The sequence below is a fragment of the Phoxinus phoxinus genome (assembly GCF_949152265.1).
Source record: "Phoxinus phoxinus genome assembly, chromosome: 3".
Classification (NCBI taxonomy): Eukaryota; Metazoa; Chordata; class Actinopteri; order Cypriniformes; family Leuciscidae; genus Phoxinus; species Phoxinus phoxinus.
The window spans coordinates 24,193,166-24,216,009 of NC_136878.1; the positions used below are offsets into that span (position 1 = coordinate 24,193,166).

Genomic DNA, 22,844 nt, shown 5'->3' on the forward strand with positions numbered 1-22,844 from the left:
TAATTATATTAAAATTATTTTTAGAATTAAATTGTAGACATTAATAAGTTAAGCAAAACAAATTTGTATAAATGTCTGAGATTCATTTTAGCATTGAATTCTGCCTAATAGCCTCCATGACATCATACACTGTGTGGTAAAGATATATTTTGAATTTAGTGTCCCTTGGTTTCCTTTAAAGAACCAAAGACTGTCCTTTATTTTCCTTCTCAAAGTTGCCAACCCTCGTGCTCTTGTGATATTATGACGGTTAATCCAGTCATAGATCTAACCTAGCCTATATTTTGCCGTCACTATGAGGCGGGACAGCGCTGAATGGGAAGTGCGTGACGATGGCTGTAGGCGGAAGTGAGGCTTCCAGAAAGTGCGAGGGCGGTTGCGCAGGGAAGTGGGGAGGTGGTTGGTTGGATGCTATTCGGTTTACATAACCCAAACATTTACTGTGATTTTTTTAATAGACCACGCGCTATATACCCTCATACTTAAACCATTAAACATTATTATAGTGTGGACTAAGTCCGTTAAGGTTGCATTGCTGGAAAAAGCAGAGTCGAGGTGCGCGGCTGCAGAAACATTCATCTGCATCTTCTTCCCCGGACAGTCAGTTGCGGTGCTGCTGTAGGTGATTGAGGAAGCCCTGCCCTGCTGCACACACCCGCAGCTCACTCACTGCAGACGGGATTGGCAAACACAGTAGCCAGGTTAGTCAAGAAGAGGCGTGCATAGAGACGGACGTGTGTGCGTGATGCCGCCGGGAATGTTTTCCTTTTGTCCCGGCTTCGCTATGCCATCAGCTAAACATTCCTGGGATCATCATCCCTGTCAGTAGTAGTCATTAAAGCACATATATAAAGCGTTCATCTTTACTGCACAACCTCTGCTGTGTGTTGGCTTCATCCGGGGTCCATCATCATCATCATCATCATCATCATCCTCCTCCTCCTCCTCCTCATCATCACCCTAAGGACTAAAAAGCAAAACACGCGCTCTTTGTGCGGCGGTTTGATACGTGTGCGAAACTACCCAGGCTTCAATGATCTATATTTTGCTCGGAGTGAATATTATTGACAGAGCTACGAAATTAGGACTCAGTCTGAACTAGTCAACAATTGCATTCATTTCCATTACGTCAGCACGGCCGCTCATTAGTATTGTTGTTTTGTAGCACCTGTGTTTGTGTCGTAGAGAATGAGCGCTGAGGAGAATCCCGCTGCTGAACCTGCGCCTGTGAACGACGTGCAGGGAGACGGACGCTGGATGTCACAGGTGTGCTCCATTGTGAAAGACTTCTGTAGTCATCGTGCATACTTGTAACATCTCAGAGCTGTGCAAAATCTTTTCCTCTTTCATTACACCCCAGTCTGATTAAGGATTGGCGTAACATGCTGGGATTTATTTTGTTCTATATTATTGCAGCACAACCGGTTTGTGCAGGAGTGCAAGGATGCGGAGCCTGATGTTCTGTTTGTGGGGGACTCAATGGTGCAGCTTATGCAACAGCACGAGGTGATTGTTATCTCGTTAATAAGTCAATCCATAAAGAAGGAGAACTACTCGGTTGCAGTTCCATTTGCTCAGTAAGATGATACTTCTATCCAAATACAAATCAGAATAGCAGAAGCAATGAATCCAAGATAGACCAAAAAAAACTAGCCTACTGCTCCCATACTAATCTTCCAAAAAAGTACAGTGCTAGAGAGCAGAAGTGTTCGTGCAAAATGTTGAAATGCACTAGACATGTAATGGTATTAAATGGTTTGAAAGCTGAAATATAATAATTTTGTATATTTGAAATTATGAATGTATAGGCTATTCAAATATTTAATATAAAACTAGTGTATTTTAATAAATATTTGAAAGCACTATATGAAATTGTACATGTATTTATAGCCAGTTGCAGTTGTAGAAATTCAAATATGAAATTCTAAATATAAAAATAAGATGTTCCCATGATAATTATGATTTTTAACCTAAACCACTCTGGAATACTTAATTTAGTTTGGTCTTTCATGGCATTCAGTGGTCAGATATGTTTGGATAATGACCGTTGTATAATTGAGCTGTAATGTGGGGCTCCACAAATATTGGTACCCTTGGTAAAAATGAGTACAAATGAGCAAAACTGACTGTGAAAACTTGTTTCAGCCATTTCTCCTCCTAGTATTTCATTCAAATTCACAAAAAATTAAAAACCTTTAATTAAAGTTAACTGACACGAAATATAAATGTGTAATAAATTGGGTTTTTCCAAAATATGTGTGCCAAAAATATTGGCACCCCTACAAATTCTAATGAGTAACAAGTATATTCCCATTCATATGGTAGGTTTTTAAATCACCTCAGTGACCAGGATCACTATTCATCATGACTTCCTGTTTCACTGGATTCTAAATATGTCATAACACACAGGCCAAATTCCTATATTCATCCATCACCATGGGAAAGACCTGAGAATACAGTAATAATGTGTGACAAAAGGTGTTTGAGCTGCACAAATCATGAGATGGCTATAAAATAATAGTTTAATTGTTGGAAAACTCATTTACATTATCTGGGCAATAATTAAGACGTTTAAATCAACTGGAGATTGTAACCCTTTTGGAAGAGGACGTGTCTGTATTAGCCACACACACACACTGAGGAGGGGGGTTTGAGCTGCCAAACAAACTGTAAGGATCAAAGTTGTAGAACCGCTGATGCTAGTCGGGTCTTGGGGTCAGAAAGTATGCGCCAGAAAGCTCCAAAACTATGATCAAACCTCACCTATATAACCACAACTTGTTTGGAAGGGTTGCAATAAAAAAGCTGTTTGTGATATCAAACAGCAATCTCATTCACCTGCAGTTTGCTGGGTGTTACTGGAACTTTCAGTGGGACTGGGTTTTAATCAGATGCGACCAAAATAAAGTCAGGGGTGGGTTGGGCATAGACAGAAACATAGACATGTAGAAATGTACCTCATATTTAATGCTGTGGGGCTCATTTTATTCCAAAGACCCTGGACAACTTGTTAGGATACACAGTTTCATAAACTCCAAGTACCAGCAGATATTAAATCCAACACCTGGTTGGATCTTCCAGTGTAAGTGATCCAAAGAGTAATCCACATGTCAAAATAAACAACAGAATAGTTCATTGACCACAAAATTAAGGTTTTGCAGTCCCTTGACCCAAACCCAATAAAAACATGTGGGATGAGCTGAAGAAAAGAGTTCACAAGCATGAACCTCTGAATCTGAATGATCTGGAGAGATTCTGTATGGAGGAATGATCTCAGATCTCTTGCCATATGTCCATCAACCTTATTATGTGTTGTAGGAGAAGATCCAGAGCTGTTATCTGGGAAAACGGAGGCTGCACAAAGTAGTAAATGAAGGGGTGCCAATAATTGTGGAATACTTGGGAGGGGAGGGGGGTTGTTTTATGATAAGATTTTTTTTAACTATTTGAATGAAAGAAAGGGCAAAAACAAATTTTCACAGTCAGTTTTGCTCATTTATCAAAGCACAAACCAATATTTGTGGAGCCCAATGTATCCTACATGGAGTAACACCAGTAGTCTATAAGCTGCTAATAAAATAATTTAAACTTTTTGTCATGTTCGTTTATTTATTGGTAATTGTCCATATGTCTAATAGTATAGGATTGCAATAATGACACTTAAAGGCAATTTTAAAATGAAAAAGGAATGACTCTTTTGCTTATACACTGTTGTACACCTGATATGTTTTGTGTCTGTTGTTAATAATCAACATGTATAGTTTTTTTAAAAAAATAGATGATTTTGGTTTACATTTGGTTTGCAATTTTGTATTGGTGCTGGTCTCAGGTGTGGAGGGAACTCTTCTCACCTCTCCATGCTCTGAACTTTGGGATTGGTGGAGACACAACCTGTAATGTGCTGTGGAGACTACAGAATGGAGAACTGGAGAACATCAGACCCAAGGTGAGGTGGTTTGTTGGAAATAGTTTTAACAACATTTACCATAAAGCAAAGTGTGTTCCCCAGTTGTAACCGTGTCCTCGTTTGTTTTTCCACAGGTGGTGGTTTTATGGGTAGGAACTAATAATCATGAGCACACTGCGGACCAGGTTGCAGGAGGAATACTGGCCATTGCACAGTTACTTCTGTCTCTCCTCCCCAAGTCCAAAATTATTGTTTTGGTGAGTTACCTAAATCACTGTCTATATATTCTTGATGTGAGATTTGTGATGTTGTAATTAATGTGAATACAGAGTATCTACTCTCAGCAGTTCAGTTTCAGTTTGTTTTTTTGTCAAAGCTGATTAATTCCTGTCATTCAGGGCCTGTTGCCAAGGGGAGAGTTTCCTAACCCCCTGAGAGAGAAAAATGCATCGGTGAACAATTTACTCCGCGCATCTCTTCCTCGACTCGGCCATGTTCAGTTACTTGATGTGGGAGGTAGTTTTGTCCACTCAGATGGGACTATTTCCTCTCGAGACATGTTCGACTTCCTGCATCTGACCGCTGGTGCGTACAGGACCATGTCGATGACCCTCCATGAGCTGCTGCTTCAACTGTTGGACGAAACGCCTCAAGAGAGGCGGGCCTCACTTGTTTAAGAAGGGCACCACATTGGTCATTCACTGGAGAGGCAGGGTTAAGAAATGTTGGATATTCAGGATGTACTTAAAATACTTAATTTAGAAAAACAAAGAAAACTGCAAAAAGATCAGCAAACAAGGGAATGTTATACATTGACCAATTTTATAGGAAAAGTATAAACGGTGTATATGTTTCTAAGATGCAGACTAGACAACAGCAGGAGAATGAAGAATAGATGTGTGATAAGAACTAGTTTTTCTTAGGACATATTGCTTTGCAGGTGGGACCGGAACCTCTTCAAAATCTAATTGTCACTGTCTCAACAACCTTTAATAGTAGCACTTACTCTGCCAGCTTCTCCGTGCCTTCATACATGCACGCGGTCACACTCACAACAGTGTTATGATGACAGCTACATGATTCAGTTCACACAAGAGAAATCATGCCTTTGAAATATCAGATTTTGTCTTATTCCCATTTTTAATTTTTTTAATTTCTTTGGCACAGAAGCATCTGAAACTTCCTCTTTCGTATTCCCAATAACAAAAATATGATATATTAGAGTAAGACTGGAGTGATCAAATCATATCATTCCTTGTGTGTGGGTTTGTGAGTGAGTGTGAGAAAGCTCCTAATGCACAACCACAAGGTTTTCAGTGTTAATTTTAACTCACATGCATCCATGTTTTTGTGTGTGTCCAAGCGATCTGTAAAATATTATGTGACGAGCTGAGTATGAGTGAGTATGGTAAATTGTGTGTGTGTGTGTGCGCGCGTGCTTGCGTGTGTGTGTGTATGTCAATGTATATAAATATATATAATCTGTTAGTATTAATGTACTCTGTGCAAGTGCTTATGTAGCTGGTGGTGAATGTGAATGTTTTTGTGTTCGAGTGTAAGAGATCAACCATCTATAACTATTTGTTTGGTCCACAAAGCGTGCACTATTACTGCGGCACAACTGCCACATGCTTCAGATCCAAGAATTCCAATAAATTAGCAGGGATCTAAACTCATGTGTGTACACTTTATTTCACTTGCTGTCAATATGTGATGCTTATTTCAGTTTCCTCTTACAGCATTTGTACACGATGCTAGCATTAATCTGAATTTTCACCCAATCTCTAATTCAGATTCACAGCAAAAACTACTAAGAGTTTCTGCATCCAAATTCATACTTAATACTGTAATAATTTAGATAACCTCTAATACTGCATGGATTCAGATAACCTAATACTGTTCTCAATCGTGTACTATAATCCAAAAAAGGATTAATTAAATTATGGCAAATATAAATGTAAAGTCTGCAAAATGAGAAAAAAATTGGTTATTGAGAAGTAACTCTAGAAATCCGTTCAGGCTACTACAGGGCAATGACATGCTCTGCTTGAAATATGTCAATTTTGGGTTCTGATGTGACAGGGATTCCTTCAGGTTGCATGAACTGACAAACACAGTGATAAATTGCTGCTGATGAAGCTCAAATGGAGCTCTGTTCTGATGATACAGACTTAAGCCACTTAGATAACCTCATCCTCTGTATATTAGCATATAGTGCTCAGTGTTTGACCCTCTCTGTTTGCCCATTAGAGATGAGGTGGTAAAGTTTATGCGAAGTACACAATAAATAGTTAACTCATAAATCATAAAGAGAGTGCATCAAAGATGTACACATGTATTTTGACCATTTTTTTAAATAAGGTTTTATTTTATATGTATACATAAAATTATAGGTTTAATATAAGAATTTCTTATTTGAAATTTAAGTCCAGCACTTGTGTAGTGTAGCAGGAAGATTTTATGACATATATAACCTCAATTTTAGTGTACAATGTTTTCCACATCATGTTCACATTTTTGTAAAGAAATCAGCATTAACTAAACTGAAATGTCTATAGTTTTCAGTCAAAATGCCACTTAGCATAAGCTAATCAAGGTAATTTTACTGGAGAATGTGAGGAGTTGAGTAAATCAAGGAACAAAGATAACTGATTGATCAATGACCCCTGACTGGTGATGGACCTTTTCTATGACAGCAGTTGATAACATTTGATTTGGAGCCGAAGGAGGTGGAGATCAAGGTTTGCTACACGTTGCCAAATCTGTTATGACACTGAGATGTAATCACATGGATTTGTTGTGTGTTCAATAACAAACTGCTTAATCACAAACTAATAAATGCCTGATTGTTCTGCAACTAGCTACCCAGCATAAAAAAACATCTAAAAATATTGCTATATCTGTCTTTAATTGCTGAATTAAAACAATTGAATTGGCATTAGTGAATTTAGAGTTTCCTGCTCCAAGTGTATTAGGGAAAAACAAATGTAATATTTGTCCTCAGAATAATTGTGTGATGCAATTAAACATCTGCATTTTGATTCAAAGTGGTTTATCAAAGCAATATCTGAAAAACAATTTTCAGAAGATTTTATTTTTTATCTGACAGATTAAATGTAATATAATATTTTACATGTAATTTGTGAGACTGAAAGTGCATTGACGTGTCTACAGATATCTAAAATATGTATTTTATTGCACCTACCCTTTGAACCCTCTGATGTGTAAGAGGACAGGGTTCCAACTCCACACGCACTGTTCCTGCCCTATATAAGACCTTTGCCTCTGCTGTCTGTCCTCGACCATTAGCAGCAAAACTCAGGTAAGGGTGCAAACCAGCAGGAGAGCAAAATTGGATCAAGACCATTCAGAATGCAGAGGCCAGGAGTAAAGATAGAAACAATGAGAACATAGATATTAGCATAGACACAGTTGAGCACTATAATTTTGTAATCTAGACCTTGCTAAAAAGTATTTTGATGGTATAATAAGAGTATTCTCTTCCAGGGCTCAACCATGAAATTCGTGGCTCTTGCACTAACTCTCCTCTTGGCTGTGGGTAAGTAACATGCCTGACTTCACATTTCACTTAAATGTCATCTAATTTTTCTTAAGTATTTTACATTTACTTAAAGTTCAACCGCTTAAAATCTCATGAAGTCAATGATTTTGTTAATGCTTTGGTTTTTATGTTGACACCTTGACCATGTACAGTATGTTTCTTCCCATATTTGAATGAGCTTGAGACAGTCTTTACTTTGGTTTATGAAGCTTTTCCTGTGTCTCCTTAGGTTCCCAGGCCCGTTTCCTGCAGGCTGATGCTCCCTCCCAGCTGGAGCACTTCAAGTCAGCAGCCTCCATGTACCTGACCCAGGTCAAGGAGCAGACTCAGAAGGCTCTCGACCACTTGGATGGAACCGAGTATGAGCAATACAAGTAAGACACATCTGATCATGATGACCTCTTACTCACTCTTTGTCTTAATCTTCTGTTCATGCTTTTTTGCCCCTTCGCAGTTTAATCATTCTTGAAATACAGTCTCTTGTCTTTCTTCTGTATCTCATCATTTCAAATCAAATCAGTTATTTATATAGTGCTTGTACAATACAGAATGTTTTCCAAGTAGCTTAACACATTCAGGAAAACAGGAGTAATTGTTGTAAAATTATTTCATTATGAAGCAAATTTAATTTCAGCAGTAAAGTTACTTCAATTCAGTTGAATAACTGAAGCTCATGCTGCAAAGCGCATCCATTATGAAACAAGTTAATTTCAGCTATAAGTAGTGAGAACCCAAGGAATCAAATCTCCATTAGGTGACAGTTGAGATAAACGGTGGGAGAAACCAGGTTCAGTCAGGAGGCCAGTTCTCCTCAGGCCGTAGTGAATGAGCACAGTGCGATTTATGATTCCAGGCTTTTACCCCCAACTTAAACTGAAGTGATTTGTGTTTGCATTTTCTAAATGTATGTTCTGTTTTCTTCAGATTGCAACTTTCAGAGAGCCTGACTAAGCTTCAGGAATATGCCCAGACTCTGACCCCCTACGCTGAGACCTTCTCCAACCAATTCCTGGAGAACACCAAGCAGCTGCAAGAGCGCGTCATGACCGACATTGAAGACATCAAATCCAAGCTGGAGCCCCACCGAGCCGAGCTGTACCAGGTGGTGCAGAAGCACTTTGACGAGTACCGTGACAAGCTGGAGCCCCTCTACCAGGAATATGCCACCCTGAACCGTGAAAATGCTGAGCAGATGCGTGCCAAGCTGCAGCCCCTGTTAGATGACATGAGGCAGATGTTTGAGACCAACTTTGAGGATACCAAGTCCAAGCTTGTGCCGATGATCGAAACCGTACGCACTAAGCTGACAGAGCGTCTGGAAGATCTGAGGACCATGGCCGCCCCCTATGCTGAGGAATACAAAGAACAGCTGGTGAAGGCTGTCGAGGAGGCCAGGGAGAAGATCACCCCACACACCCAGGACCTCCAGGCCCGCATGGAGCCCTACATGGAGAACGCAAAGGCCAGGTTTGCACAGGTGTATGACACCATCTCCAAGGCCATGCAGGCATAAAAACGCTCAAGGACTTTGCACACTCGGATCCTCAGACAACATCTTCTGTTTGGTGATGTAAGGACAGTAGGTGCAAGAGTTTTGAGATTAATGTTTATTATGTTCAAGTTAAATAATTTGACGTAACAATGCAAACAAATAAAATGGACAAAAAATATTTTGAGTTCTGTTTTCTTCCCTTCTGAAACAATACAGCTTTCATTGTGAACAATATTATAATTTATCTTAATAAATCTTTTTAAAAAGAGTGACTACCAGTGATTACACTGCAAGAAAAGACATTAATAAATGTCATTTCCTCTTTAATGTATAAAACTCTACATAAAGGCCTCTGTTGATCATTAATAAAATACAGAAATATAAAACAGCAACATTTTCCAGTAAAGCAGTTTTAAATCACTTGGAAAAGTTGAAGTGAAAGAAACATTTTATTCGGTTTTGGAGTTTGTGTCCATGTTACATGACCTTTAGAAAAGCTTACACAATGAGGATTATACTTGAGGTTAAGTTTGATAATCTTTGGAATAACACTGAATACTGAAATAATTCATATAGTAAGGATTTCCATTGATCAGCAAAGTAACAAATTAGCGGAATAACATACTGTCCTTTATAATAATAGTCAACTCTGACAGGGTATGGACCAATTTATTTTCTAACATTAACCAGATCGTTATAATGGAATTATAAAAACTTAATTCACACATGACTATATAACTATTAATATAATCATTCCACCTAATTCTTTGCAGGTATTGGCTCAGCTATGAGTGTGATTGGTTTCTCAGTTCTCATTTGGATGGGCAGAAAGGACAGGAGTTATTCTTGCTGGTCTTGAGCCAAACACTGACACACTAAATAAAAGGAGAAACAACAACAGTTATTAGAACACATAGACAAAGCAAATAATGTGCCTAAATGTGTATTTTGTGAAAGTTACACACTCACTTCTTTGTGCATTGTATGGGAGCAGTTTGTGTTGTACTGACTTCCAGTATCCACAAGATTCTGACACATCAAGCAAAACTTCCGCATAGAGGACTGACAGAGAGACAGAGAAAAGGGGTTTGTTTACATGGTTCTAAAAACAAATGACAAAAATAATGTAACAATATATTCAAATAATTTGAAAACTAAATGTTTCCTGGTTGGTTTGTGAATATATTTTAGCAAAATAATATACAGTAAATTTGTTATTAAAAAAATAACAATTTATGTTAAAAAGTTGGTTCACCCAAAAATTAAATTTATGCCAATAATTGACCTTTCTCAAAGACCCGCCCCCCTTAGTTACAGTTGCTATGTCCGACAAGCTACGCCGCTCTCAAGCCACACCATGTTCTCAAGCAGTGAAAAATACATCGCAGAGAGGACACCGACAACACGCTGACAGACAGGACAGACCAGGTTACTTTTCGGTTACTTTTGATATTAAACAAAGTCTCACCTTTCAAATTTGGTAATTTTTTAAAAAGAAATTTAAACAATAAATACCGTTTTGTGGCTTTTTAATGTGTCTGACAGATCGCTGTAGAGCCTCAGTTAAAATTTTGTTAAAAATGGCAGCAGAAATTATAGTGAAGCCACTCACTTACATCTTTAACCTATCCATTTGCGCAGACACAGTGCCTATTTCGTGGATGCAGGCTTACGTCACGCCATTACTGAAAGCTGGGGATCCATTTGATACAAATAATTATAGACCTATCTCAAATCTTTCGGTTTAAGGTTTTGGAGATTTTTGTGTCTGATCAATTAAAAACTTTTCTGGTTTCACAAAATTTCCTTAACGACATGCAATCTGGTTTAAGATCTGGCCACAGTACAGTTTCTGCCTCTTTAAAAGTTATTGATGATGTAAAAGCAGCGATTAATAAAAAGTGATTCTGTATGGCTGTGTTCATTGACCTTACAAAGGCATTTAATACAGTGGATAATTTCATGTTAATCAAAACCCCGTTGAATATTGGTGTTGGGCATAGAGCTGTAAATTGGTTTCACAGCTATCTCTCTGAACGGATGCAAATTGTAAGGCATGGGAATGTAACATCTGACCCTGTTGTCCTAAAAAAGGGTGTCCCACAAGTTTTAGGTCCTTTGCTTTTTATCATCAATATAAACAATGTTTGCAGTGAGTTTAAACACTCACAGTATCATTTGTATGCCGATGATACTATTATGTATTCTTGTGCCCCTACACCTGAGACTGCCTGTGGAAATTTGCAGTTAGATTTTGCATCATTATAATCTGCCCTGTTTGACTTAAAACTACTTTTAAATGCAAAAAAAGACAAAAGCAATGATATTTGCACCTATAAATACTAAAGTCCCCGTTCTTGCTATTAACACACTACAAGATGAAGCCATTGAACTGGTTGATACTTATAAATACTTGGGTATCTGGCAGGACAAAGGTTCTACCTTTAAAAACATATTGAAGCTCTTGCTATAAAACTTAAATTCACTCTGGCATTTTTATATAGATTGAAATCTTGCTTTTTTAGGACTACACGGAAAAAAATGGTTGCATGATTATTCCTGTCTCAGATAGATTATGGTGAAATCATATATCAATTTGCTTGTCCATCTAGTACTCTGTCAATGCTTGACCCTCTTTATCATGCGGCTCTCAGGTTCATTACAAATGCTGGCTATCAGACACATCACTGCATCTTAAACAGTAGTAGGGTAAATTGGCCGTCACTCAAAGTGCGCAGGATGTTACATTGGCACATTTTTATTTAGAAAGCTATTTTAGGTATTTTGCCTTCTTATATCTGTTAAAAATTTGTTCATATGCAAAGTACATATTTAAGATCTAGTGACGGACTACTTTGTAAGGTACCAAGAATGAGGACAAAAAGAGGAGTCTGTCTTACTATGGCCCTTCGTCTTGGAACAAACTCCAGTCTAGGCTTAAGATTGGTGTGCTAATTTCCTTAGCTGCTTTAAAAAAAAGAATATCTGACATGCTGACGGACATGTGCACTTGTTTTAATTAATGATAGGTAGATCTCGATTTTTTTTTGTACTTATTTTGTTTGTTTATATATTTTAAACTCATTGCATTTTTTTATGTTAGTATTTTGTAAACTTTGTGTAAATCTGTATTGTATTTTAATTTTCAAGTTCAAATCCTCCCATGTTAATCTACTAACTCTCCTGACTGCTTTGTCGAACAAAATGGCGGATGGCGAAGTATGATTGGTCAGATCACCTGTCAATCAAACTCCCTGCGAAGGGTCAACTACTCGCCCACGTTGCTGCTTATGGCTAGCTCAGAAAGCTCTCGGATTTCATCAAAAAAAAAATTATTTGTGTTTCAAAGATGAACAAAATTCTTACGGGTTTGGAACGACATGAGGGTGAGTAATTAGTGAGTAAATAGCATCCTGAATTAGGCATTATTTTTTACCTTTGTATCATTCCTTCTCAATACTCACAACTTCAGCAAAATATGGCACAGCTTACCCGACTCTCACCTATAGTCCTGAGTATTTTGTTAAATGTGTTTAAACAGGGTACCCCAGGATCCTCCAACTTAAATTCAAGGCTTTTTAAGACCTTTTTAATACCATTTCAAATGAAATTCAATGCCAACTTCGTACCCATTCCGACAGAAGTATGAGGGGAAAATGTCAAATCTGTATAAATTTTAAACCCTAGAAAATAATTATATACAAGTAGGCTACTTGAATTAAATAAAACATTTTATTTAAATTATCAGTCATATTATTATATAGCCTACGCAACAGCGTTGTAGTGTGCACGTGTGTGTAGGCCAGTGTTAATTTTGGCAGCCATTTTTGATTCAGTCTTAGACTTCATCTTCAGACGAAAATGCTTATTAGTCTTAGTCACATTTGAGTCATTCTGTCTTTCATAGTTTTAGTTGACTAGTTAAAGGTCTTTGCATTTTTTGTCAACTTTTAGTCATTACTTTTACTCAAACTGCAGTTACTTTACTTTTGGTAGCTATTTTATATGTAGTCTTTAGACAGCAAATGTTATAATTCCGTGGTTCTCCAATTTTTTAGAGCGCCGTACCCCCTGGTACCCCCTCTCTTCCACTTAGACTGCAGTCACAACTTTTCCATTAAGGGACAATATTTGCCCCCTTTAATCAATATTCCCATTACATTTTTTACCTTTAATTTTTTTTTAGAATGCTTTAAATAAAACCATGTTCAATAAATATACAATGTTAAAAAACGTTTAATATTAATACAAATATTATATTAAAATAGCCAGTAGGTGGCGGTAACTCACTGTCTTTGTGAGTGTGTCATCGAGTCATTAATTCATTGAATCTCACGATTCGGTCAAAGCCACAGATTTCGTTGCAAAATAGAGCAATAAGCCTGACTATACTGTTTTAAATGCAGTACATCACTTAATGTTACCCTTTTGTTGTTTTTAACTGTTGTATAAAATCAATGTCACATTTGAAATCGTGTGGATATTCGGGAAACATTGCATTCTTGCTCGTATAATATGATCAACATTAATCCTGCATTTTGATCGCAGATTTAGTCGTACAAACAGCGCAAGCGGCTCTTGACAGAACACAGACCGACTGAATGACACTTTAATTTAACTAGAAAATCTCAAATAAAGATCGCTGAACTCCAGCTTGTTTGTGTTTTTTAGATCATCCGCGCTTCTTCAGCAGGGTAGAGAGCGCACGCATGGTTGCCAGATACCATTGAAAAGACCGTGTAGAAAACATGTTCTTTTAACAGAAAAGCTCTGATTTGGGGTTTAAATTATTGAATTCTGGCATTTGTGGCCACAGCGGATTAAACCGACACTTTCCCATTTCAGACGACAAACTAGGCTAGGCTACTTTGTTCTGTACCTCACTTGCCTAGTAAGTAACCATAGTAACGGGTGCGCACGCTTTCGCGCTTTCTGCTATGGCGTGGAGCGCGAGGTGCACTCAATGCTCCATTCATTTTTAATTAGCCTACATTAGTTACAGTTAATTTTGTTACGGTATGCACTTAATCCTAGGAAAGACAAAAAATATAAGACCTTTGTAACGAAATCCAAGACTTTGTATACCAAATTCAAGGCTTTTAAGGCCTTAATTTAAGATGATCAAATTTAAGACTTTTTCAATGCTTTTAAGACCCCGCGGGTACCCTGTTAAAGTAACACCATGTAGCTTTTGCTCTCGGGTCCCCCTACAGTTAGGAAATAGTATTGTCTTCTACTACTGTCGCAAAATCTGTCATGGTTACACCAGGGGATATAAGCCGCGTTTCCACCGAAATTACCCGGAACAATTTGTCCCAGGAACTTTTTTCCCAGGAACTTTTTTTGCCCCAGACCGGTTGCTTTCTGCGTTTACACCGCGGTCTAAAGTACCGGGAAGATTATAAACTGCGCGCGACTGCTCCTCCCAGTCTGCGACGCACAGTAATCAGTTTTGAGCGCCACATTTATAATAAGTATGGAGGAGATTCAAACTGTGCTGCAGTTTTTTGTGATGTATTGCGGACATTGAATGTGAGACGGCTGGGACGAACGTGCAGAAAATTTCCTGTTACACAAATACACGTAATAAAGCCTGAACCTCGTCGTCGGTCCAGTGTTTTTTTATAATTAAATTCCATATTTGCAGACAGACAACTCTTAATGCATGAAGCCACGAACCGCAATAGATTTTTAAAAATGCCGGTTAAAATAGAATGCTGCGTGGAGTCCTCCAGTCAATATGCGGCGTGAACACAACCAATCAGCACATTCAGCGCACAAGTCCCACCCCCGAAAGTTCCTGAACTTTGAAAAAGTACTACCTCGCCAGCAGGGACTTTCTGAGGGGGAAATATTTACCTGGAACTTCATTTAGACCCTGGTTCCTGCGGTGTAAACACACCGAGTACCAGCCCAAAGTTCCTAGTTCCTGGGGAAAGTTCCCGCGGTGGAAACGCGGCTTTAGATGCATTTGTTGACAAGCCGATACCCCCGAACTCTGCAGAAGGAGTTCTCACGTCGTGGGCAGACTGCCTGCGTTGCGTATGAAATGTATTCATCCCAGGTACAGTGGCATATGTCAGCATGTCATATGAATATAATTTCATGGGTTTTATTTTTTTCAAATGCCAAAAGATTGCGTAGCTCACGTTTACAAGTTTACAAGTTTACAAGTCATTATAGTAACGTTAGACTATTGGATACTGTTTTACATAATGAATAATATGCTAATTCAATGTTTGTGTGGTAGGTAATAACCATATATCGTCAATATTATAATATCAATCAACCATAGATGAATCTGCCAATTTGAAAAATCTATTTGCATTATAGCCTGAGGCAATACATTTTCACCAGAAAATAAATAAATAAACAAACATGACTATCAGCCTGCAGTCATTAGGATAGTTATCCTAAAAGATGATTTTGTCCGTCTAATCATGTAGCTATAACCGGTACTAGTCCGACAGCATGACGGCCAAGTCAGCATCGGTCTCTCCTCCTCCTTTAGCTCACGCAAGAGAGCGAACGCTGGACCAATATTGATCCTCGTCCGGCCTTTGATTTTATCAATCTCCCTTTTTCTCTTCCTAGTCTCCGACAAAACCTTTGCCTCCTTCGGTTTAGCTTCGGCCTAACGAATATTGTAGTTCTTTTTTTCCTCGGGTTACTAACCGAACTTCGAAGTTCCGTAGTGCCAGTAAAAGCGATACAGACCCCGTCAGGCTATGGCAGACGTGTCATTCAACCTATTGTAAGTCGATGTACCATCACAAGGGTCTTGGAAATATATTATGAAGGTTGAAAAACTATTTGGTGTTGCTTTAAAGAAAAGAGGTTTAAAGTTGAATTCTACCTGTGGGGGTCTTGTATGGAAAACCTGAGCAACTGGGGGACGGAAATGAGGCCGCATGGTAAGTGGTGGCTGGGCTATGGGACGCTGGATCGGACCAACTGAAGCAGAAAAGGCTCTAGCTCCAGACGGAGGTGCTATAGGTCCTGGTGGCTAAAAAGACAGTGATAAAGTTAAAAATTAAATAAGCAATGCACAGAAGGAAATTGACAACATAATGAGGAAGAGTGAGAGGAGTGTACTGTCGCACCGGTCTTTGGTTCTGTGCAAGTCTCTGCGCAACCTGCTGAGTTACATCATCCATCGACATGCCAGCCATAGTACCACGCTCACTCTTGATTTGCTGTAGAACACGCGTTAACTGATCTCTAAATCAGGCAGAAACAGAGAGGTCACATTCAGAAAGCGATCCTTCCTTACTCTGACAATTTCAGAATCCACAAAAACTCTAATTATATTGGCTGCTAAAAATGTAACCAAGCTTATCATATTACAGTGTATAATCTCAATACCTTGTGCATTGTGGGAAATGTGAGCCCAGTCTCTCCAGAAGCTTGTCCAGTTTGCCTGCCGGTGCAGGATTGGAAGGGAGGGGCTGGGGGGAGGAGTTACGTGTAGACATGGTTTGCATGAACGTTTGGGGAAGGCGCACTGGAGCTTGGGGATGAAAACTGCCTCCGTGATTATTTGGTAATAAAACAAAGGGGCCTGCTGAAGAAACTGAGGGTGCCAGGGAGACACCTGGAACACCTACATGCGTCTGTGGAAGGATATGTGGGTCTGGCGTGACAGGAGCATGGGATGACGTTTGAGGCCGGCAGATGGTTTGCATGGGTATTTGAGAGGCAGGTGCATGAGTTGTCATAGGGACATACATGTTTGGGACGTGAGCAGATTGTGGACCTATAGTGACGGGTACATATGGTGTGTTTTGAGGAGAAGGGGCTGAAAGTGGCGGTGTGGCTCTTTGTGGTGGTGTGACCGAGGGGTGGAATTGGGGATGAACTATGGGGGGAGAATTTGTGGTAGTTGGTGGACCACTATTGAAAATGGGATGAGAAGCAGGATTCTGAAGTGGACTGATTTTCATCTCCAACTTCGGAAAGCCAAAGATAAATGACACACAAAAAATATATATACATTAGTTTAAACTATGCTAAATAATTACAATACAATTGAACTCTGTATTCTGTCCTAAGCAGCAACTCTAGGGAACATGCAGTTTATATAAGATGATGTGCCACCATATTAGAGGTAGTTGGTATGTTATACATTACATAATCATGCAGAATGCTTATTTTTAATAAATCAGTAAGTTTTACAAATAAAAAGATGAAGTACTTTTAATTAGGAACTTAACTGTTGTAAACCAAAAGATAATACATGCGTGAATTGATAGAGTCAAATTAGATTCACAAAACACATTATAAATATGACTCTGGATGGGCAATGTTATGGTATATGGCATCAGTAGCACTGTTTAAAAGTTTGGATTTAGTATGATTTTTTTCTTCATTTCAGCAAGGATGCATTAGTTTGATCAAAATGACAAGATTTGTAAGAATAAAAGTTACAAAAGATTTCCATTTTAAATAAATGATGTGATCAAAGAATCCTGGGGGGGGGGGGGTTAATGTGACACTGAAGACTGAAAGTCTTACAAACCCCAAACTTTTGAACGGTAGTGTACCTCCAGCCCTAGGCCGTATATGAATAAATTGACACTCACTGTAGGCACTGGTGGGAGTAATGGGAGCGGGATTGAGGGCAAACTGTCCAACTGTTCACCTCTCTGCAGGAGTTGATGGTTTTCATTAAACTTATTCTATGAAAGAAAAACCGAAAGACTGAGTGAGAGAAGCTGCAAACTCCCTTCACCTGCCATCCACTGGTATTAGCTCCTCCCCTCACCTTTAGTCCTACCAGACTGCTGCGGACCATTGCTACATTGTGCTCCCACTTCTGCTGCTGGTGCAGGTGCTGCTGGGAAGGATTTAATCTGTCAAGAATAAGCACAAATCCTTAAGGAATCACATCAGCTTCATGCATGCGGACATACTGTATGTGCAAACCTGTCAACAAACATTAGTTCACACACAGTACCTGAGAAAATTTAGATATTTTTCCGCGTCTACGATCCAGTCCTCCACTTGAGAAAGCGCAAGCTCTTTCTGCATCTCAAGTGCAGCTATCTGCTCACACAGACACATGGACAAATACACAGTCAGACGATAACATGCATGATTCATGATTACACTATCTGTGAGTTTTCTACAAGACGCATGCTGTGAAGGTGCAGGAGTTACCTCATCCTGAAGAACGGTCTGACTGGCTTGCTCTGCCTGTCTGCAGAGCGTTTCCATTTCCACCCTCAAGTCAGCTATTTCCTGCTCCCAGGAGAGCCTGCCACAAACACAAGCACAAAAAAACAGATAAACGCACGGATCCAGACACATTTGGGTGTTTCTCCTTTCACGTTTGGAATCTTTTACTTCTCTTGACTCTGTTCCTCAATCAGCATCTTGAGTTTCTTTTCTGTGTCCTCCAGCTCCTGAGCCAATCTAAAACAAATAATATATTTTATATTTTCAAAATCTATCCATTATAATAATACTACCATTTAAAAGTTGCTGGTCAGTACATTTTTTTTTAACTTGTGACAGTAACAACATCTATAATGTTACAAAAGATCTCTTTCAAAAGAAATGCTGTTCTTTTGAACTTTCTATTAATCAGAAAATACTGAATAAAATGTATCTGTTTTTACAAAAATATTTAGCAGCACAGTTGTTTTCAACATTGATTTTAAGAAATGTTTCTTGAGCACAAAATCAGCTAAATAGAGTGATTTCGGACAGATCATGTGACACTGAAGACTGGAGTAATGATGCTGAGAATTTATCTTCACCATCACTGGAATAAACTACATTTGAAAATATATCCAAACGTAGTTCAATAGATTTCACAATACTACCGCACATTTTTTACTGAATTTTTGCTCAAATAAATGCAGGCTTGGTGAGCTTAAAAGTCTTCTTTCAAAAGCATAAAAAACATGACAGACCTTTGAATGATATTATATGTTCTGCCCACAGCAGACAGCTGAATATCATAAATATTTCAATGTATGTTTACCTTGTTTTCTCCTCTTCCATTCGATCTTTCTCTGCAGTAAGCTCTTGCCGTTTTACCATGAAGTTTTTCCGTGTGGTCTTGCTGCTATTCAGCTCCAATTTAATTTGCAAAGACTCAATTTTTTCAATAAAACCCTGTACAAATGATTAAAAAAACAAAACAATTTCTATACCATTGAAACATAGGCTCAAAAAAGTACAGTAATACCAGAGTTTTTGACAAGGACACTGCACACAGTATTACCATTCCCTTTTGAGTTCAGGTGAGATTTTAAGCACCTATGCTATTCAAATGACCATGTGTAAATATCAGAACCTGTACAGACTGAATATACTGGTGTTTTTTGAAGTTCAAATGTGATGCTAAACCTGGTACTGATGATTTCTGTCATCTCTTGTCTTCTCCAGACTGTGGACACAGACATTGTGCTCCTCCTGCTCTGCTGTTTGCTGCTTCACGAGAGCCTCATACTGCTCACTCAAATCAATACTGCAGTCTTCTAAAGCACGCTAAAGAGAAAGAGATAAAGAAATATATACATATTATATATCTATATACTGGCGTCTGAAAGTCTGAGACCACCTTGAAAATCTTACAGTTAATCTAGATAATAAACACAACAGTTTATGACTTTAAAAATTAAAAAGACATTCTTTTAAAAATAAAATGTATAATAGTAATACACACACACCATGACCATGAAGAGAACATGCAGTAGGGTGCTGAAAACTTACCATATCTGCTTCCCAGTCATCATTTGTGTTTGTAGATCTTTCCTCTGTCCAGTCCTCAGTCTATAGTGGAGATAACAATCAAACTACATATATAATCACTTTTGTGAAATGTGTCATTAGGAGGTTCATCATACCTGTACGGTTTGGCTCTGTGCTTCATTGCTAGGTGTAAAAGTGCTATAATCTTGCTCTTCATACTGGTTGAATACTGTTGGGAAGCTGCTCTCAGTGGACCAGGGCCCGGCTGAAGAGCTCCATAGTGAAGGATCCGGCGAAATCACTGCAGAAACGGGGTCCCTGCCAAGAGAACAGGGACAACCGTGCTGCTGAACCATTACAAATAGAAACACTTTTAAAATCCACTTTAAGCTGTTTTGTACTTACTGAAGTAAGTCTTCATCTAAAGCCAAACTCCACTCGGTGTGTATTTCACTTTCCATTTAACGTTACAGGCAAACTCAGCGACAAAAGACTCTGGATCTAAAAAAACAATATTGACTTTAAGATTTAGCGAAAGTATTTTTATGAACTTAATTTATACCTGACAACACACTGATTTGACATGACGATGGTTATATTTCTAGTAAAATATGAGCGCCAAAAGCAGAGTTAGCGAAATAGCACATAAATTAAACCGAAACTCACACTAAACATTAAAAGAGCTGGTCTTGATGGTCAAATAAGTAACAGTATACGCAGAGTATATGTAATTAAATAAATTAAGAGAATAATTATCTTTTTTTAAAGGCAAAGACAACTGGCGCAACTTTCATGACATCATCCAAACCTGTTTTACTTCCGGTGTTACAATATATCCAGTACCTCAAATATTTGGTTCCAAACTGAGTTCCTGTAATATTTTGGGTGGACTAGACGTCAAGTATACTTGGAGACTATTCCCAACCAGGGGTATATGGAACGATTTAAATGTTGCTTTGCAACAAAAAATATGTGAAAAATAAAATGTGCATTTACTTATAACTCGTCATGATATCCAGTAGTTAGCCTATAATATGAGAAAACAGGAAAATTATAATTGGGCCGTGGAGGCTGGAAACATGGCTATCAAAATAATAATAAAAAATAAGGAAGAATATTTCCCACCAGGCTAGCTTAAATATACTTTTTATTAAGCCACAGATACATTTGTAGAGGTTTATTTCAGGCACTTTTACGATTTGAAAAGCGAGCATTATTTTCAGTTCCATATGAATTCATTAATTTGATTAATTTGTTATATTTATCTCAAGGACACTCCCGCATAGAGCGATACTATTTTAGTTGAGTAACGTTAAAGTTGGCAATAAATTCACAGATTCGAACTTTCCGGGTCAATAACTCGTGAGCTAAACGTTGCTACACACATAACACCTCTTTTTAATTAATCGTAGTAATGTAGACAAGCAGCTACAACCTAAGTTTCCTCGAAACGAGCTTTCCCTTCCCTCGCAGTGGACAAAATTATCTCTACGCGCAGGCGGCTGAGAGACAGATCCGAAGGGACCGTCTGCAAAGTGCAAAACCCGAAAAGCCTACTACGAAACCAGTCAATAACTTCACTGTCGTGTACACACTATAGTGTCACCAAATTCAGTTTACACACCACTGCTGTCCTGATGGTTATACTACAACACTTATTTTGGTATAAACGTTTTTTTACATAATTTTGATGATTTTTATTTTTGGAAAATATTCAATAACTTCACTGTAATACATGCATTTTTGCCAAATTCAGTTCACACACCACTGCTGTCCTGATATACTACAACACTTATTTTGTGGAAAATGTATTTTAAATTGTATATGCAATTGTAAAATTATAATTCTGATGATTTTTATGAAAAATATTCAATAACTCCACTGTAGTACACTGTATTGTTGCCAGTTTCAGTTCACACATCACTGCTGTCCTGATGGTTATACTACAACACTTCGAATTTTTTTTTTTTTTTACATATTGTTTATGATTTTTATTTATTAAAAATATTAAATAACGTCACTGTAAATAACTATATTGTTGCCAAATTCAGTTCACACATCACTGCGGTCCTGGTGGTTATACTACAACACTTATTTTGGGGAAAATATATTTGTAATTGTATATACAATTGTAAATTTATAATTTGTATGATTTTTATGAAAAATATTAAATAACTCCACTGTTAGTACACTGCATTGTATATAAATATATTTTTTTTAAAGTGCCACCAATGTACTCAGTGAGTGCCACCCAGTGGAACTAAATATTTCAAGAACGAATTGTAACACCGGGACGTACACAGCATTTTGGAGTTGTGGCCTGTGATGTGACCATTTCCTAAATTTTTATTTTTATTCAAGTGGGAAAAGTCCATCTTGAATCTTCACTGAAAGTTAAAGTTTGATGAAACGGGCAACAGAAACACACAGGTGTCAAAAGGGGCAAATCACTCCCTCGTATTGTTAGGCCTCCATTCAAGCGTTTTTAGCTGAAAACGTCTCTGTTAGGCTACTAACGTAACCTCGGTTCCCTGAGATGAGGGAACGAGTGTTGCGTAAGCTTGCTCTCGCTTGAGAGCGTTTTGGCAGCCTATAGCGTTTTTTTATTTTTTCATTTCAGACGCTTTGCTTGCTATGATACTGAATATTGTTGGAAGTATTACTAATATCTAATTTCACATATAGGGCCCTATCTTGCACCCAGCGCAATTGACTTTGAACACCGACGCATGTATCATTCCGATTTTGCACCCGCGCACAGCGGACTTTTCCCTCCACAGACGCACGTCGGTAAATTAGGGAATGAACTTGCGCTCGCCGGGGCGGTTCAGCGCAAAGAGGAGGCGTGTTCCGGCGCATAACTGCCCTGGTGCTATTTTCCAGTTTTAGAAAGCAATAGCGCCATTGACCAGGAAAAAAACAGTCTAAAGACAGTGGCGCGTTGCGCGTTAGTGATGTGGTATTTTAAGGGCGCGTGCTTGGCCATAATGCAGTGTGTTAACGCGCATCCACTTTGATTCTCTAATAATTATAAACAGACGCAGCCGTTTTCATTTTTGCAAATCATACATTATTACAAGGAAAAATATTAACACACGAGGGAGGTTGTGTCCGTGAAGATGTTAAAAAGATCTATCTAGATAAAAAAAAAAAAAACTAGATTAGGCTACACATTTACCCGA

At 38.3% G+C, this 22,844-nt stretch overlaps 3 protein-coding genes across 5 annotated transcripts; 2 read left to right on the plus strand and 1 right to left on the minus strand.

Annotated features, from left to right (window-relative positions):
• Window positions 1-304: 304 nt before the first annotated feature.
• On the plus strand, window positions 305-5,653 carry pafah1b2 (platelet-activating factor acetylhydrolase 1b, catalytic subunit 2). Of its 2 annotated transcripts, none has more exons than XM_079606608.1 (6): window positions 305-701; window positions 1,186-1,266; window positions 1,417-1,506; window positions 3,830-3,946; window positions 4,042-4,164; window positions 4,306-5,653. In XM_079606608.1, exons 2-6 carry the CDS (start codon window positions 1,189-1,191, stop codon window positions 4,582-4,584), a joined length of 687 nt encoding a protein of 228 aa, XP_079462734.1. In that variant the 5' UTR covers window positions 305-701; window positions 1,186-1,188; the 3' UTR covers window positions 4,585-5,653. The 2 variants fall into 2 exon arrangements, with proteins under 2 accessions (XP_079462734.1, XP_079462735.1); XM_079606609.1 differs by having other exon boundaries at window positions 1,166-1,266; window positions 4,306-5,597.
• Window positions 5,654-7,205: 1,552 nt separating this feature from the next.
• Window positions 7,206-9,131, plus strand: apoa1a (apolipoprotein A-Ia). Its single transcript, XM_079606239.1, has 4 exons — window positions 7,206-7,229; window positions 7,415-7,466; window positions 7,699-7,843; window positions 8,394-9,131. The coding sequence occupies exons 2-4, from the start codon at window positions 7,424-7,426 to the stop codon at window positions 8,980-8,982; spliced, it is 777 nt and encodes a 258-aa protein (XP_079462365.1). The 5' UTR covers window positions 7,206-7,229; window positions 7,415-7,423; the 3' UTR covers window positions 8,983-9,131.
• On the minus strand, window positions 9,065-21,194 carry rnf214 (ring finger protein 214). 2 transcript variants are annotated; one of them, XM_079606238.1, is made up of 16 exons: window positions 21,098-21,194; window positions 20,068-20,163; window positions 19,818-19,980; window positions 19,684-19,743; window positions 19,318-19,458; window positions 18,950-19,083; window positions 18,307-18,375; window positions 18,121-18,217; window positions 17,918-18,006; window positions 17,726-17,813; window positions 17,544-17,639; window positions 16,327-16,910; window positions 16,065-16,182; window positions 15,818-15,967; window positions 9,931-10,023; window positions 9,065-9,836 (listed from the first exon to the last, which is right to left on the minus strand). In XM_079606238.1, the coding sequence occupies exons 2-16, from the start codon at window positions 20,121-20,123 to the stop codon at window positions 9,774-9,776; spliced, it is 2,001 nt and encodes a 666-aa protein (XP_079462364.1). In that variant the 5' UTR covers window positions 20,124-20,163; window positions 21,098-21,194; the 3' UTR covers window positions 9,065-9,773. The 2 variants fall into 2 exon arrangements, with proteins under 2 accessions (XP_079462364.1, XP_079462363.1); XM_079606237.1 differs by lacking the exon at window positions 21,098-21,194 and adding an exon at window positions 20,329-20,491.
• Between the last annotated feature and the right edge of the window lie 1,650 nt (window positions 21,195-22,844).

Coding starts and splice junctions, on each gene's coding strand:
- pafah1b2 (XM_079606608.1), top strand. CDS start 1,189: ATGAGCGCTGAGGAGAATCCCGCTGCTGAACCTGCGCCTGTGAACGAC. Junction 1,267..1,416: donor ACGGACGCTGGATGTCACAG/GTGTGCTCCATT, acceptor ATATTATTGCAG/CACAACCGGTTTGTGCAGGA. Junction 3,947..4,041: donor TGGAGAACATCAGACCCAAG/GTGAGGTGGTTT, acceptor GTTTTTCCACAG/GTGGTGGTTTTATGGGTAGG.
- rnf214 (XM_079606238.1), bottom strand. CDS start 20,123: ATGGAAAGTGAAATACACACCGAGTGGAGTTTGGCTTTAGATGAAGAC. Junction 18,007..18,120: donor AGACCGTTCTTCAGGATGAG/GTAACTCCTGCA, acceptor CTGTGTGAGCAG/ATAGCTGCACTTGAGATGCA. Junction 17,640..17,725: donor GCAGTCTGGTAGGACTAAAG/GTGAGGGGAGGA, acceptor TTTCTTTCATAG/AATAAGTTTAATGAAAACCA.
- apoa1a (XM_079606239.1), top strand. CDS start 7,424: ATGAAATTCGTGGCTCTTGCACTAACTCTCCTCTTGGCTGTGG. Junction 7,467..7,698: donor AACTCTCCTCTTGGCTGTGG/GTAAGTAACATG, acceptor GTGTCTCCTTAG/GTTCCCAGGCCCGTTTCCTG. Junction 7,844..8,393: donor ACCGAGTATGAGCAATACAA/GTAAGACACATC, acceptor TGTTTTCTTCAG/ATTGCAACTTTCAGAGAGCC.